General features: G+C 35.1%; 1 protein-coding gene across 1 annotated transcript; it reads left to right on the plus strand.

Moving 5' to 3' along the window:
- Positions 1-327: 327 nt before the first annotated feature.
- Positions 328-14630, plus strand: LOC148302448 (serine/threonine-protein phosphatase 2A catalytic subunit beta isoform). Its single transcript, XM_088271595.1, has 3 exons — positions 328-561; positions 11424-12178; positions 12261-14630. Exons 1-3 carry the CDS (start codon positions 460-462, stop codon positions 12331-12333), a joined length of 930 nt encoding a protein of 309 aa, XP_088127721.1. The 5' UTR covers positions 328-459; the 3' UTR covers positions 12334-14630.
- The last annotated feature ends 3802 nt before the right edge of the window (positions 14631-18432 follow it).

The following is an 18432-nucleotide window of genomic DNA, read 5'->3' on the forward strand; positions in this document are numbered from 1 at the left end:
ATTAATACTGGCAATATACACTCGATTTTCCTTAATTCATAGATAAAATAAAACGCTTTTCTGGCTTTTTCCGTGTTATGGGTTTTTAAAATAGTTTTCTTGTTTGAAATAGTTTAAAATAAATAAATAAATATTTGGAATAGGATAAACGGTGTAGCTTCTTGTAATAAATAAGTACATTCAAATACAATTTTCAAATATTACTTTCTTTGGATATCGTTTTAAAATTCATAATTTTTACTTTTTTGATGTTTCAAAATATATCGCTAGAGTATGCTGCGATCGCCAGAGCATGCATGACGTCACGTAGGATTTGCGCCATTTTGTAAGAGCTGTGGGCTAAAACTCGCTGCGGGTAGTCTGTATTGCTTAGTTCGCATGGTTTTTTGTAGTGTAAAAGTATAAGACCCCCCTTATTCATAATTAACGTCTCGTACGTTAATTATTTAGACACACAATATGGAGGAAAAAGCTTCACTGAAGGAATTGGAGCAATGGATTGAGCAGTTAAACGATTGCAAGCAACTGACAGAAACCCAAGTAAAATTGTTATGCGACAAGGTAATTACTCGGTTTGGTTTTATTCCATCATATTTAAGTGTTATTTACAGTGTTGATATAAATATGTGTTTACTTTTGATTTAAATCCGTGTTTTTAAGTGAATCTTTTGCCTTGTGCGTGAATCATCTTTTTCCGATTAGATTGATTGTCACCTCGTATTCATTGCCATTTCCTGCTAGTGTTAGGCGTATAGTGTGATGAATCGTGGGGTTTGGCGTTTTGACAGCCGGGGCTTCTGATCGCGGTATTTCTTTTTATCGTTTGTTTAATTCGGCCTATATTTTCCACAACGAAATGCATTTTCACCCACCACACCCCTGTTCAGAAGTGTCTAAATATTTATCTATTAGGTCCGCGCTTGATTTTTGAAAAAAATGTTAATTCGCTACAGTGCAAAATAATCTATTTTGAAAATTATCTGCGATGATCATATCGGCGTAATTTATAAATTCAAAAACATTGTTTTATCGGTTTCCATTTTGTGATAATATTGTTTATGATACTTTTTGATCATGTGAACCGAATGGCAAGATATTTCCGAGTAATTTGCTAAGTAAAATGTTAATTTATTGCTTGTGTCAAATAAAGTTTTCTCAGTGATTCTGTGACAAAACCAGTTTTTAGTGGTTGTACATAAATGTATTAAGTATGCACAAATGACATCTTTATTCTATTTACTGTCCGGTAGAGACATGCTACAGTGATCTTACTTCTCCAGTATTTCCAGTGTGTAACTTAAAACTCACATTTACACGTTTAACACTAACATTCACATTAACCTACTCAAAAATGAGTATGTAAGTTTTTATTTTATTAATTTATAACTAAGAATACTACAAATCATCTTATCATTGTCAATCCTAAGAAAGAATTATGATGATGATAATAAAAAATAATAAAACCCTTATCTGCACCCCAATGGTGCATAGGGCACTGCGTCATATAAACGCAGTGTTATCTTGATAGTTGAAAGGACACATGAAGGAAAGGTGATCAGCCTTCCGCTTCAGGTACCAGTCCAGGGTAATATTGAATAAATATTACAGTGAAAAAATCACTAATATTTATTTTACCCCCCTTGGGAATCGAACCCGGGACCTCCAGAACGGTAGCCGAGCGTGCTGACCATTACACTACGGAGGCGGACAAAACATTAAGATAATCATCTTTTTATCAAAAACAATTGACCAAAATCAATATTTTGTTTTATATTTGGTATGAATTTATATAGGTTCTATTAATGATACAATTGATAAATTTAGTAACTTGATATACATTATTTGAATGCATTAGTAATATACTTATTTTGGACAATTTATATGGCTCCATTTTCTTAAAAATACAACCTCAAAAAAAGTGTTTGTGATCTCGATCATTACAACTATGCTGTTGCAAAAGGAAAAAAACATTTTCAAAGATATTATGCCTATTTTTTTAATACACTCAATGGTGTTTAATGCTAGCTCATGGGGTAATCAATGTGATGATTTCTTAAAGGAACGAAACTAAAATATGTATTTGATGTAGCACTTACAAAATTTACACCTAAAGCCCTAACTTGGGCATTTGCAAACAAGTATTTGAATATAGTTTAAACCAGGGCTGCTTATTTTTTAAATAAAAAATATTCTGGTTCACTTCATATCAAGCTTTTTACTAAAAAAAATATATTAAAATATTAATTTTGACATCTCATCAAAGATGAAGAAGAATATGGAAGTCTGGGCATTTACGGGGCTGACGACCGTCATAGGCTGGTTTAAGTGATCACTTTACACACGTGTAACATTCACCAATTCTACCCATTATTGACAACCACACTACTCAAATTCTTGGAAGTTCTATATATATGAACCAATTTAGAAACCTTGTTCATGAATCACTAGAACTTCACTAGAGACATCTATTGGTGAGATGTAAAGAAGCTTTTTTATTAAGCAGAAACTCTTATATTAGTATGTGAGGTCCGAATCCTGGATTATAATCACACACATGAGAAACGCCAGAAAATACCATTTTCATTTTTATTATTTAAGCTTATAATTTGACCAGATAATTTATTTACAACATTTTGAGTGTGTCAAACAAGTATTTTGAACAAGTATTTGGACACACTCATAATGTTGTATATTAAAATATCATTTGAATATTTATTACAAAACCATATTTTAACATTTTGACATTTGTTTCGTCTGACTGATTTTGAAAATTAAAAAAATATATATGTATCCCTGAAAAAATGGTGCCAGAACGCCGTTCCACCGCGGTACATGGAAAAAAGTCCTCGGTTTAAACCATTGCAATAGCAAATCGAAGATAACAAATGTTCAAACTTACCCGGGTTGGCTGTATTTATTTTATATCATATAATTAGAATGTAACGTTGTTTTAAAATCACTATAAATATTTTACTATAACTTAATTATAAAGTCTACCGGTTTCGAATAAATGAAAAATCAAAGTTAGTGCTTCAAATATAAATTATATTTTACATCACCTTAATTTGTATTTACTGGTATAGACGGCACTATCTCAGTTTGGTGTAGCACTATTTTGATTGTAAACTGTAGGAGGACAAGGTCGTTAATCTTCTGCTTAAGGTACCATTTGGGGTAACTCGATATTCAGGAGGGAAAATACTTATTTTCTATATTGACCCACGTGAAAAACAAGTCACAAACAGTATCAAAATGTGAAAAAGTGAGAAGGATTGTAATCTGTGTATTGTAAATGAAAATCTTTATTACTTTTATATTTTTTTCTATACTATACTAATATTTTCTAATTATTTCGTTATTGATTTTATTTATTGATTTTATTTCGTTAGTAATATTAGTATAGAACCACTCTCTGAGATTTTTTGTCTACCGGTTTCGAGATGTACCCCGTCTCTTCGTCAGGACAATCACTACAACAGCATGCAAACAATACTACCCGTCACTACCATAGCACTATTACACACTAACAACTTCACAATGAATAGTGAATAGTGGTATGTGGTGACAGGTAGTATTGTATACCACCATAGCACTTCATAGTGTAGTTGTTAGTGTGTAATAGTGCTATGGTAGTGACGGGTAGTATTGTTTGCACACTGTTGTAGTGATTGTCCTGACAAAAAGACAGGTACGTCTCGAAACCGGTAGACATAAAAATCTCGGTGAGAGGTTATATATTAATATTAATAACATTTTTGTATAAAAATATAAAACTGAAAATGCTTCAAACCGTTATCCGCACCCAATGGTGCACAGGGCACTGCACCATATAAACGCAGTGTTATTTTGATTGTTAACACATGAAGGAAAGGTGATCAGCCCTCCGCTTCAGATACCAGTCCAGGGTAATATTATATAAATATTAAAGTGAAAAAATCACTTATATTTATTTGATCCCCCTGGGAATCGAACCCGGGATCTCCAGAACGGTAGCCCAACGTGCTGACCATTACACTACGGAGGCGGACTAAAAATGTAAAAACAAAGTAAATTTTAAAATTTCAAATCAAAGGTTTAAATATTAATAATATTGAGAAGAAAATCTTTATATTAGAATGACATTGAAATCTCAGAGGTCACAAGGACATTCATTATTGGATTTGATGGATGTTTTTTTTTTAATAAATTGCCACAAAATACCCTCGCGGCTACGTATATCAACACACGAGTCTGGCAATGATTTGCTCACCCCATTAATTATCTATACCGTCTATAAATAAACATAAATTTGTTTGTATGATTATAAACACTGGGCAATACGGTCTACTAGTTTACTACTGGATTTGAAATATCTAATTCGGAGGACGAAATCGAACGCTTTGAAATTATTATTATCGTATTTGATCAGCCGGAATGATTCATGTTTAGTTGTGTGAGTGACTAACACTGTGCAAAGGTTTGCACAATTCGTTAACACTGATAATAATTTACTCATTAAAATATTCCTTTGCTTGTCTTATCTTGGCATTTTGACTCGATTGTTATTGAATTTGATCTCTAATTTGGGTATGGATTACTTCCAGTGAAATAATTGTTTTTTTTTTGATAAAATGAACCCACAAACCACACACGCACACACACACACAAACTATTATAGGCTACTGTTTACACTAGAACTCATCTGGTGAAGGTTGGTGCTTTTCATACATATATGGCATTACTCCCGGAATGGTAAATAAATATATGTATAATTGTTCTCATATCGCTCACTCCTTTCAACAACGTCATATATTGAAAAACTTGATTTTTCAGGAGATAATTTTTAAAGTTTAAGGATATAATAAAATGTATTAAAAATAAATATCAAGCCACTTATTGGCGCCATTTCTGTCGCTACAACATCTGAATAGGCATCTCCTGTAATATTTCTAATAGTGTAATTACGCACTGTTGCACCAAATGAGCGGTATATGATCACAAGATTTTGCAAACAAAAATACAATGTGCAAAAATGATCAAGTGCTGATGTGAATTAACTGGTCAGTATTATGTGACGTATTACTCATGTCTGTGCAAAGTCGGTCTCTAGAGACAATTGATTCTGTCAGAGGAAAATCTTGTATTGGCTCATCAACTAGATTGATTGGACATTGGTTAAAGTGAGTGAGGCAAAGACGGGTAATCAATTCACACTTTGTGATAAGATTTCTTCCTTAATATTTTCATAACAGTGCCAATTTAGTGATTTAAAAAAAAACTTTTTGTTTTAACCCTATTCCCGCACATCGCTCACTCCTTTCAAGAACGTCATAAATAAAAAATTGTTAATTTTCAGTTGTGTATGTTTTCGGAATGCCTACAAAATGTACCATATCCCAGCAAAAGAGGCATATTTATAATTTAATATTTACCCGCTATAGGGCAGAAAGTGTTGTTTTTGTATTTTGAAGAAAATGTATTGTTTAATTATTTTTTTTAACATACTAAATATTTTTCAAATGGAGAAAAAACTGTCAGGTTTTACCTAAAAAAATCTGTTGCACAATACAAAGTTCAAAAGGTGGCTTGATATTTATTTTTAATATATTGTGTTATATTTTTAAACTTTAAAAACGTTCTCCTGAAAAATCAAGTTTTTTGATTTATGACGTTCTTGAAAGGAGTGAGCGACATGCTGTACATATACGAGTAGTCCAATTGCAAATCACGCTATGTCAAAAGCAATTAGTTGAGGAAACTGATGAAAATGTTTAAGACATGAAGGCGCATTTATTTGCGTATTACTTGAGTCTAGGATCACATCAAATTCATTTATATTAAGAAACGAAATCAATGTTTATTAATTATCATTTAATTTGCATTTTAATATCAAGCATAGACAGTTTTGCAGAAGTGCTTTAAACAGATAGTTTTGCAACTGCAATACAATACAACTGTATTCAATCAACATAGGCAGTTTTGAAACAGTTTCATATTTAAACTTTTATCCTATCTACTCTTAAGAAATTACAATTTTAATACTATGTCCTTCATACATTTAAGGCTCTTCACTATCAGTTTCTTCTACAGTATTTTAATTTTATTTTAATTGTCCGCCTCCGTAGTTTATTGGTCTGCACGCTCGGCTACCATTTTGGAGGTCCCGGGTTCGATTCCCAGGGGGGGTCAAATAAATATAAGTGATATTTTCACTCTAATTTTATTTAATATTATCCTGGACTGGTACCTGAAGCTGAAGGCTGATCACTTTTTCTTCATGTGTTAACGATCAAGGTAACACTGCGTTTATATACTGCAGTGCCCTATGCACCATTGGGGTGCGGATAAGGGTTTAAAAAAAATTGTTCTTTAAAAAAAAATTGTTTTAGAGGCATTAAATTTAGAGTGCCAAGATCCAGGTAACTCTAGTACGTTTTTGACCCTCGATTTCCACAATTTTGCATGAATCACTACTCAACTTAGTATGTTTACAGTAACTTGGAGATTTTTTAAAGTGTCCTGTCGGTTGGCATAACGAGTTTTGCAACAGCATTGATTTTTCAACAACATTACAGTCCTAATATAATTCATTTTCCCAGATTATGTCATACATAGATTATAGATAAATTGCAAATTGTAATAACAAGTGTGCCTCTTCAAACACAAGAGCTCAGTCTCTTTTTTGGAGAGAACTGCGTTCTTAATTTTAAGATTGTTAGAAATGTTTAGAAAATTAATTGAAATTGTAAAAAACTTAACTTGTAACCATGTTCAATAAAAAAATATATGTTTATATTTTAAATCTTCTACCAATTGCCACCATTGGCTGAAAAACTTTTTTTTTTAACATAACGTGGTTTGCAAGTGGATTACTCATCGCTCACTCCTTTCAAGAACGTCATAAATCAAAAAACTTTATTTTTCAGGAAAACGTTTTTAACGCTTAAAAACATAACACAATGTATTAAAAATAAATATCAAGCCACTTATTGAACTTTTTACTGTGCAACAGATCTTTTTAGGTAAAACCTGAAGGTTTTTTCTCCATTTGAAAAATATTTAGGATATTAAAAAAAAAAATTAACAATACCTTTTCTTCAAAATGCAAAAACAACATTTTCTGTGTTGTAGCTGGTAAATATTAAGTTAAAAATATGCCTCTTGCTGGGATATAGTACATTTTCTGGGCATTCCGAAAACATGCACAACTGAAAATTGACAATTTTTGATTTATGACGTTCTTGAAAGGGGTGAGCGATATGATGTATGAATCGTAGGTTGCTCTGACGTTATGATAGTCTAAACCATTGTTCCGCAAAGTGTGTGGTGTACCGTACCGCACACTGGTGTACCGTAGTGATTAGTTGGTGTGCCGCGGAAAAAGCCTAGTTTCGTCAAAATAACACAATTGCTCCAAATTTTTACTGCCTGTGCTCAGTTAAATAGGCTCACATTTCGCATTAAACATAATATGTTAACATAATATGGTAAATATGCACCTCTGCAATTCCTTAATTTGGTAGGTGTACCTTGAATAGAAAAAGTTTGCAGAACACTGGTCTAATCAACCTATCTCATAAAGAAAGCAATCTTTGTATTATGAATTGTTTATATATTTTATTGAGTCACGAATTGAAATATTAAATGGTAGATATATTCGTATGTTGATAAGGTTATCTCTTTGATTATTTTTTATTTAGTAGCCTCATGGAAAGGGGGACTCGTTGGAATGTAATATGAAAAAAATTGAGATGGTTTATTCTGCATAGGAACAATAGTCTGATTCAGTGGTTCTTAACCTGGGTTCGATGGAACCCCAGGGGTTCGGTGAGTCAGCCTCCCGGGTTCGGCGGAGGTCAAAACACACACCCGACTTACTGTACGATATTATGAAAAAAGATACGACGTATAATATATTCATTTATCCAACAGATGTTTGAAAGGATTAATCCTTTAAAGATGTTTGATTATTTGAAAGGAATATATAAAATATTATGAAAAATTATCCAAAGAACGATGTATTCTAATATATTATTAGATTAAAACCAATATTTTTAGCTTTTCCACTTTATTTTTATTTGACCAGCGACCGGTTTTCGTCGTTACCGACATCATCAGACATCACCAGTCTGATGATGTCGGTAACGACGAAACCCGGTCGCTGGTCAAATAAAAATAAAGTGGAAAAGCTAAAAATATTGGTTTTAATCTAATAATATATTAAAATGCAATTCCATCACGACGTGTCAGTGGATAATATAAATCTATTAAAAAAAAAAGAAAACCATGTATTCATTTATCATATTATTTTTTGACATCTCATCAAAGATGAAGAAGAATATGGAAGTCTGGGCATTTACGGGGCTGACGACCGTCATCGGCTGGTTTAAGTGATCACTTTACACACGTGTAACATTCACCAATTCTACCCATTATTGACAACCACACTACTCAATTTCTTGGAAATTCTTTATATATGAACCAATTTAAAAAAAAAAAAAAAAAAAAAATTAAAATAACTCCTGTAATTGGAGATAATCCAGATTTTGTGAACAAGTATTTGGACACACTCAAAATGTTATTCATTTATCCAATAGATCTAGTTTATTATTTGAAAGGAATATATAAAATATTATGAAAAATTATACAAAGAACGATGTATTCATTTATCCAATAGACCTAGTTTATTATTTGAAAGGTATATATCAATATAGTAATATCGCTTTTACAATTAAGGGTTCGGTGAACGCGCATTTGAAACTGGTGGGGTTCGGTACCTTCGACACAAGAACCACTGGTCTAATTGACGATAGTCAATAATTTAATATTTAAAGTTCAACAACGTTCCCTGAACTTCATATCATATTTGTACGGAATTGTTGTGTATGAATAAGAAAGCAATTATCGGGTTGTTGGCTAAGTGATATTTTATTGCACATCTGTTTATTTATAAATGCAATTCCGTGTAATTGTGATGAAAAAAGGAGATGGCTCATAAGCGACTATATAGTATCGACTATATATCGCTCATAAGTTTATAGTTGAAAATTGGCTGATTGTAAAAAAAAAATCCTTTTTAAAATCGACTAGTCAAGATTCTAACCGGGTTATTTTACATACCAGAAGACGCCTCAATCGCCATGATTTTTTTATACAGTTTATAATTTGACCAGTTATTTTATTCACATAGGATCTTGAATACATCTAAATAAAAGGGTCTCTGCTGAATAAAAGCCTTCTTAATCCATCCATAGATGGCTGTTGTGAACTCAATCGTGAAGTGTCATGAGATTGATGATATATGAGTTTAATTAGTGTAAAAATTAAGGTAGTGCGCTTGTCAATCATGACTAGAATGGTGAATGTCACACATGTGTAAAGTGATCTCTTAACTTGCCTTTGACATATCATAAGCCCTGTAAATACCCAGACTTCCTCTACCGTATTCCTCTTCATACCGTATTCCTCTTATACTAAATACCGTATTCCTCTTCATCCATGTCGGGATGTCAAAATGAATAAATTATTAATTAATTTAACTATTAATTTGTCCGCCTCCGTAGTGTAATGGTCAGGCTCGGCTACCGTTCTGGAGGTCCCGGGTTCGATTCCCAAGGGGGGTAAAATAAATATAAGTGATTTTTTCACTGTAATATTTATTCAATATTACCATGGACTGGTACCTGAAGCGGAGGGCCGATCACCTTTCCTTCATGTGTAAACGATCAAGATAACACTGCGTTTATATGACACAGTGCCCTATGCACCATTGGGGTGCGGATAAGGGTTATATTATTATTAATTTTAATATTAACAATTTAATTTAATATTATAATCTACAAAGATTTAGAAATTTATAAATAACAATTTCTCATTATAAAATCTGTTTATACAAAATAAATTGATAAAATCGGTCGAAAGACTTTCCCCCAATAAAAACATTAATATATGTACACTATCATTAAATGGACTACTAATATTAAGGTCAGTGTGCAAAATCCTTGATCAAAATCTTTGCATGATATAGCAATAAGATAAAATGTATTTACTTGTCAATACTCTAATATATATTTGTCTGTTTCATTATATATTAACACATTGTAGTCGGGCGCTTCAAACAATAGACTCTAGCCTATAGCGGGTGTTTCTCGCGATTGGCGCAAAAATATATCGCTTTCTTAAAATTGACACAATTTCTAAACCAAATAATATTTTCGATTGAAATTTTCAAAGAAATCATATATGACATTTGATCATCAAAAATAAATTATAATCATAATTTTTAATTAACCTTTTAAACGCGTTAACTTTGTTCCTAAGAGACGCCCGTGCGCGGCGGTATTTCGCCGTTTTTTAAATGATTACTTTTATCATGTATTTAGTTAAGAAACGATTTATTTTCCTAAACAAAAACGTTCAATGGGATTCATTGTGCCTTTTTGGTACTCTATAATACACGTGTGTCACATTATTCTTGAAATATATCGTAATATAAACAAATTAGATCGTAACATAAACAAATCAAAGCACGCATCGTGTGTCACTCTTACCCACTGGCGATGCGTAGCGTCGAGAGTGAGACAGATATAGGGCATGATTATGGCGCGGACTAATTACCGACCGCAAGAAAAATCAGGGATCTGTTGTTTTATTTATCCTTGTGATGTTACAAATTATTAGTCAGATATTTCAACAGATGTCATAAGGCCGAGAATTGACGTACTATTTTATCCAAAGTTCCACACCATGAAAAAATCCCTCCAAGTTGAACTGAGGTTCGAAACTTGGAGCAAAGTGAAAACACAAACGCTTATGTCAGCCGCGTATGGGGCATGTCTTGTAAAAACACAAACGGTTATGCGAGCCGCGTGGATCCGGTTAAGTATTCCGTATTTCACAATTTTAGAAACATTGTAAACTATAAAAAATAGTCTTCCCCTCCGAGGTATCATTCCCTATACAATGCTAATATATTCAAATAATAACACACCAAACAGTAAACAAAACAGTGTGAGCGGTATGAAAAATAGTCCAATACGTGAAATGGCTCAAACTAAACTTGAGATTGAGATCGCATAAAAACTCTAGATTTCTGGGGATGCCTTTACAAGCGACACACTAGCCAATCTGGACAAGACATCTCAAATAACGTCAACAGACTATCGCCTAGCACCCAAGTAGCAGATTACCCTTCAACGCGTTTTATTTCACGCTGATAACAAACCTATATATTGCCGTTTCCCGCCGATAACCGACAGTCGACAAAAACGGCATTTGCCGTGTCCCGCAGTTGACCGACAGTCCGCGAAAAACGGCAAATGCCGTGTCCCGACGACAACGTGTTAATATGTTTAAAAAACATATCATTAAGTAATATGTACTTATATTTTTGCCATTGCCTAAGCGTGAAGTTATGTGAAATATGTTTATTTTTGCATTTGCAGGCCAAGGAGATTCTAACTAAAGAATCGAATGTTCAAGAAGTAAAATGTCCAGTGACGGTGTGCGGGGATGTCCACGGGCAGTTCCACGACCTCATGGAGCTGTTCCGCATCGGCGGGCGCTCCCCCGACACCAACTACCTCTTCATGGGAGACTACGTGGACAGGGGCTACTACAGCGTGGAGACGGTCACGCTGCTGGTGGCCCTCAAGGTGCGCTACCGGGAGAGAATAACCATCCTGCGGGGCAACCACGAGTCCCGGCAGATCACGCAGGTGTACGGGTTCTACGACGAGTGCCTGCGCAAGTACGGCAACGCCAACGTGTGGAAGTTCTTCACGGACCTGTTTGACTACCTGCCGCTCACGGCGCTGGTGGACGGGCAGATCTTCTGTCTGCACGGCGGGCTGTCGCCCTCCATCGACACGCTGGACCACATCCGCGCGCTGGACCGCCTGCAGGAGGTGCCGCACGAGGGGCCTATGTGCGACCTGCTGTGGTCCGACCCCGACGACCGCGGCGGCTGGGGCATCTCGCCGCGCGGCGCCGGCTACACCTTCGGCCACGACATCTCCGAGACCTTCAACCACAGCAACGGGCTCACGCTCGTGTCGCGCGCCCACCAGCTGGTCATGGAGGGCTACAACTGGTGCCACGACCGCAACGTGGTCACCATCTTCAGCGCGCCCAACTACTGCTACCGCTGCGGCAACCAGGCCGCCATCATGGAGCTGGACGACGCGCTCAAGTACTCATTGTGAGTATGGTTGCACTGTGCTGGCTCGTTGCGAGTATTGGCCTGTTAGTTAACAGGTAATAACCCCCCCCTCTGCTTGCAGCCTCCAGTTCGACCCGGCCCCGCGCCGCGGAGAGCCGCACGTGACCAGAAGAACCCCCGACTACTTCCTGTAGGCGGCGGGAGCGGAGCCGCCATATCTCGAGACGCATGTGATACGCCACCCACTGAGCCAGTGTCTAGGGAGAGACCACTTTATATTGCATTTACTGGCCGCCGCGGCGGTCCCCAGTATATTCCCGAGCGCGGCCTCCCTCGCCGTGTGTTGCGCAAGTTTCCTTGTATATACGATAGATTCATACAAAAATACTATTCTACTCGTGCAAATTTTACGAGGGAGGCTTATCAAATTATAAATATTTCCATAGTATTTCATTAATAAATTGCATACTTCATAAATTTGATTTATTTATATGTACGAAGACACGAATGCTTAGAACACTGAGGCGTTTTTATCAGCGGATTTATCCCTCCGTTAAATACTACTTAATGCGAGTGATGAGATACGACTAATTCGTATTCTTAAGTAGGAAAATCATTTTATTTACTGTTGCGATGTTTTATTTTATATCTCACGCTCCCTTATTTTAATAAAGCATCTCGAAGCGCCTTCAAATTTAGATAGATATTAAATAGCGCCCGCGGGACTCTGAGAAGAACCGCGCGGGCGGCGTGCAATGTGACTCGCTTCCGGTGTGACCACACCTCCACAGGACTCCCTGCAGGATGCACGAGGTGACACCGCTTCCCATCCACTCCGACTCCTCCACAACTCGCAAGCATATCACACTTTGTAGATACCGCATTCGTTTGTATTTGGGGAACAAAGTGTGTGAATAAGGATTGGAACGGACTGTAAATGAGTTGGAATAGGAACAATGTGAACAAGACAGCGAGGCCGCCACTTGTATTATGAACTATCTTCAGCTTTAGATCATTGAAGATACATTGTATTGTTTTTGTATCTATTTTATTATTGTTAAAGGCAACATCGGATGCTACGGATCCGGTGTTGGTAAGTTAAGGCTTTTGTCAGGCAAGTCTCGAGGAGTAGATGGAAGTGTTTACACGGAGTTAACTAAATAAGGTAATTGTAGAGAAACTCGATAAGGAGGCCATCTTTTATACACTTAACGATTAGAAGATGCTTTTCTAAGATTATTCTTTGCAGAGACGGGCGCATGTCGCCCCGATTGATGTAAAGAGATGTTTAATCAAGTAACGCTATAATAAGTGAAGTTGGAACCTCATTTCAGCCTTGCAGTTGATGACTTTTTAACCTCATCACACCGCAGAACCCTTATTTCGGGAGCATTTAACCCAGGACTGTCTGAAAGTATGAGCCGATTCCCCTCTTTAAATGTTGAAATGATCTAATTGCATTTAAGTTTTTTTTTAATGAATTTTTACTGTTACGTCTTTTACACACTGGATTTTGAGTATGTATCTATGGACTTTTTTTATTAGAATTAAAAAGCAAAAGAGCTATGGGGATCTGTTATATTTATTTATTGCTTCCTTTTGTAATAATAAACTAGATGCAGTATAAACTTATTAAGCCCAGTGTTTGAAATTGCAACATTTTAATTTAATCTTAAATAAAATATCTATTATTGGTACAAGTGTTTGAAACACTTTAATGTCACCAGGAAAATATGTTAACAAAAATGATCAATGTTCAAAACTTGTAAAACAAAAAAAAGACACAGATTTTGATTTGGGATTTTAAAGAAATCAGTATTTTGGTATTATTGTTCACTAGCCGTAAACTTTGCCACAAGCCTGCCGAGAATGGAAACGAATCAATACACACCGACAAACTTATCCGTAGAACGGACAAAAATGGAACTGACTTCTTATTTGGAATTTGTGTAAAATTTTACATGATAAAAATGGCGACAGTAGCGTCCCCACCAATTCTACGAATAAGTTTTTCTAAATGTATAAATATTTTATGGTTATCGAGAATATAATGGAAACAAGGTACCTACTCTCCCGATAATGTACAGCCGGCGTTCTGGGTTAAGTACAGCCGGTGAGGCTGTAGTGATGTACTGCTCCCAATGTAGGTGTCTCGGAATGGTGGTTGATCAATATGATTATTAGCATACACATTTTGTTTTAAGGTAGCCATAAAGGTGTTTGTTTGAACGCCTTTGTTGGAGGAAGGCACCGCCGCTACAGAAGGTGGCGTGTAGAAGGTGGAGTCCCGAGTAGATCCCGGTTAAGCATTCCGCCACGCCCGTGTTTTCCACGTTCCATACATATTCGACTTTTAAATACACATTTTTTAAAATTACTTTAATACATACTTCAATAAATAGCGAGTCTATAACCATATTTTAAGGAATGTATTAACTGGGCTGTACTCTAACTTGTGTATGATTATTAATAAATAACATTATTCAGATGATTTACTATTTTATTTCACCCCCTCCACAATATCTGCCATACACATAGTAACTAATAGTATAAAGATAATTGACAAATTCAGAGGCTATAGTTTTCGTATTGGGTATATTTAGGAAAAAACCCTCAATATTTAAAAAAAGACTTTTATAGATTTTATAGGACGCAGCAAATCTTGGTCACAACTGTCGTCAAGAAAAGGCGATTCAGCTGGCTTGGCCATGTACTCCGCATGCCTCCTGAGAGCCTTAATCAAGCTTGCCTCTTTTACAAGGCATCAGGTTCGCGCCGCCCAGGACGACCACTGCTGACAATTCGTCGGCAGTTCTCGTCAGAACTTCGGGACGCGGATCTGACTTGGGAGGATGCAAGGGAGCTGGCAGCCGACAGAAAAGCCTGGAGACAGTTTGTGGACTCCATATGCTCCACCTAGGGAGCGGATATGGTTTATTATTATTATAGATTTTATTAAATAACTATCAAATTTATTACTGGATAATAAAAAATTATATTCCAACATGATTTTGGGGCTAACGTTTACGTTTTAACTTGTGTTGATAACTTTAACTTAGCCTCTATTCAATACAAAAAAAATATTCCTTTTGTTTCTCTGTTATTAACAATGTGGATCCACAATTTTACAACAAACAAACAAAACTAGAAAAATTTGTGCCAATTATACAAAAATTTTAAGGCCTACCTTAACACATTGTTGTCAGACAGTTTTTTCATCAACCCCGACTGTAATTAGTATACTTATTAGGGTCGTATATTAATCAAAAGTAACTGCAAACCCAATTCCGATCTGTACAATGTTTTTTGGTATCTTGCACTCTACCAAAAGTAAACAAATAGAACGCTTATAAGCGTCTCCCACTCTATCAATTGTATTTAAAAGACGCTTTTAAGCGTTCCCTGCAAACAATGTGTTAATAAAACAAGATTGTGTTAAATAGTGAGTGAATTCTTCTAAGATGGCACATAAAAACATATCGCTCACTCCTTTCAAGAACGTCCTAAATCAAAAAACTTGATTTTTCAGGAGAACGTTTTTAAAGCTTAAAAATATAACACAATGTTGTTACGGCGTAATATTTGTAGCAAGATGAACTATGACCCCAAGCGCCCGCTAGGGGCAGGGCGGGGTGTACGCGGGGAATGTTTACGTTATATCCCTTATGAGATTGAGGCAGGGAAGACTGCATACACTTGTCATTGTACTGTTATGGCGACCTGTTGAATAAACCGATTGCATCCTAATTACGAGTTATTATTACCTATACCCAAGCCACGTAATAATGTATTAAAAATAAATATCAAGCCACCTATTGAACTTTTTACTGTGCAACAGATCTTTTTAGGTAAAACTGAAGGTTTTTTCTCCATTTGAAAAATATTTTGTATATTTTAAAAAATAATTAAACAATACCTTTTCTTAAAAATGCAAAAACAACATTTTCTGCCCTGTAGCGGTTAAATATTAAGTTAAAAATATGCCACTTTTGCTGGGATATAGTACATTTTCTGGGCAATCCGAAAACATGCACGACTGAAAATTGACGATTTTTGATTTATGACGTTCTTGAAAGGAGTGAGCGATATGTAGAAGATCGCTGCTATGCAGTAAAAAGATTTAGCGTAAGCTGTAGGAATTCAAAGCATTTCTGTTTAAACATTTAGAAACTAAAATTTAATAAACAAGTTTTTTGTTACACATATGAATTACGTTTGTGAAATGCAAAAGAAAAAAACATTGTTATATACTTCGTAATAGAGCCCTTTGCATAATATTTCCCAAATATTTACTGCAATTTAGGCTCTGTACGTAGAATAAATTATTGCTATTATCAAAGATTATATACTAGTGTCCATATAGTATAGACCATAGATTCCAAAACTTCATAGATTCTTCGCTCATTTTTTGACATCAGTATTTTTCATCTCTATGATAAGAGTAAATATTAAGCGTATCTATGCATTTTGTTTTATTTTGATATTCACGTGACATGTGCATTTGTATAATTTCACATAAGTTTGGAAATAATATTTAGAAGTTATTCAATAAAACAAAAGAAATGTAAAATATTTACACTTGATAAAAAACATGTATGTATACACGTATATATAATTTAATTCATTTCAAACAAAACTAAAATTAACACACTTCAGACGGGAACGGTTTTTCTGCCCGTTCGGTCGATTGATGCTTAAGGACGGGAAGGGTATTTTTATCTCCTGCGCCGGCCTCATTTCAAAGTCAGAAAAAAGGAATTATTTAACGTTTTTATATATTTTTTTTTTTTTTTTTTTTTTTTATTGGAAGGAAGAACAACAGTTACAATATATGATACATACAGAATACAAAAAATAAAATCATGAGTACCAATTATAGTTCTTCACAACTATACATAAGAGAGGTCTATATAAAGGAAGAGACATGAGACAAGGATGGGATAAAGAGAAAAGGAGATGGCAGTGATAGGAAAGAAAGAAAAGGAAAGCACAGGGAATAGAATTACTTTTTTAGGTTTATAAGATTTCGAACAATTTAGCTTTAAATTTTGAAAGATTGGAGTAGAACATATCAAGGTCGGTACAACATTCATTAAATTTTCCACAACTTCGATAAATAAAGGAATTTTTTGTATAGTTCTTTGTTGGTGCTGGATTATAAAAGGTATGACTATGCCTATTGATTCTAATTGGACAGTGAAAAGGTATCTGCGCAAGAAGATAAGGGCTCTCAGTCATATTATTTATAACTTTATACAAAAAACATAAATCTGATATATTCCTACGTTTACTAAGTGAAGATAATTTATGGAAGGCTAAAGATTCTTCGTAAGAGTTGAAACTTAAATGAAGCTTACCATCCAACATTTTTAGAAATTTATTTTGAATACGATCAAGTTGAGCTATATATATAGCGTACTGAGGGTTCCAAACGACTGAGGCGAATTCGAGGTGACTACGAACATAAGCGTTATATAAAGTTACAAGAGATGATGTATTTTTAAATGGTTTATTATATGAATATTATGTACCAATCTCTTTGTTAAGGTCTTAAGTATGTGTACATAATTATCGAATCCTGTTGCCAGCGGTCAGCAGGTATAAAAACACCCGTCCAAAATGTGTTTTTGTGATATGAATTTGTCAATACATATTAGGTTTATTTTTATCGATAGCATCCTTAAAACTCCCCGTTCTTCTATTTGTAGTTGATTTCTCTTTTTATTTAAAAGACATATGACTGCATTGAATCCACGTTCAACTAAATAGGATTTACATTTTTACCCATTATTTTTCCAACAATCTGTTATTGCCCATTTGACTCCTCACATCCTCCAGAAAATTACCACGAAGCCCAAATTCTCCAGTATTGCCCACCAAGATCCCTTCATCATTCACAGGTGGTTGGAAACTTTTGCATAACCATATAGATAGTGGTTAAGTTAAAAACAATGAGGTAAACCCTTTTTATGATTTTTGTTATTAATGTGGCCGGTTTATGCAAGGCTATCAGGTGAGTAAGGAGTTTGTATTGGACTCCATGTAGCAGCCTCCTCTAGCAACAAAAAAAGTAGCCATCATCTGTGAAGGGATCACTTCAGTCAGCAGGGAAGCTTGGAGAATATGGACAAACCCTATTGTCCAATATTAGTCCAAAAAAGTACCAATGATACGCTGATTGATGATCTTTTGAATTAAGGTAAATAATGGAAATAAAAATCAATTTTTTAAAATAATTTTATTTAACTTTTGCCTTTTGCCGCCTCCGTAGTGTAATGGTCAGCACGCTCAGC

The sequence above is a fragment of the Brachycentrus maculatus genome, unplaced genomic scaffold (genome assembly GCF_059751285.1).
Source record: "Brachycentrus maculatus isolate JH-2025_06_01 unplaced genomic scaffold, ASM5975128v1 h1tg000452l, whole genome shotgun sequence".
NCBI lineage: Eukaryota > Metazoa > Arthropoda > Insecta > Trichoptera > Brachycentridae > Brachycentrus > Brachycentrus maculatus.

Bases quoted from the DNA above. Each gene is read 5' to 3' on its own strand.
- LOC148302448 (XM_088271595.1), top strand. From the start codon at position 460: ATGGAGGAAAAAGCTTCACTGAAGGAATTGGAGCAATGGATTGAGCAG. The intron at 562-11,423 runs GTAATTACTCGG...TTGCATTTGCAG, and splicing joins TAAAATTGTTATGCGACAAG to GCCAAGGAGATTCTAACTAA. The intron at 12,179-12,260 runs GTGAGTATGGTT...CTCTGCTTGCAG, and splicing joins GACGCGCTCAAGTACTCATT to CCTCCAGTTCGACCCGGCCC.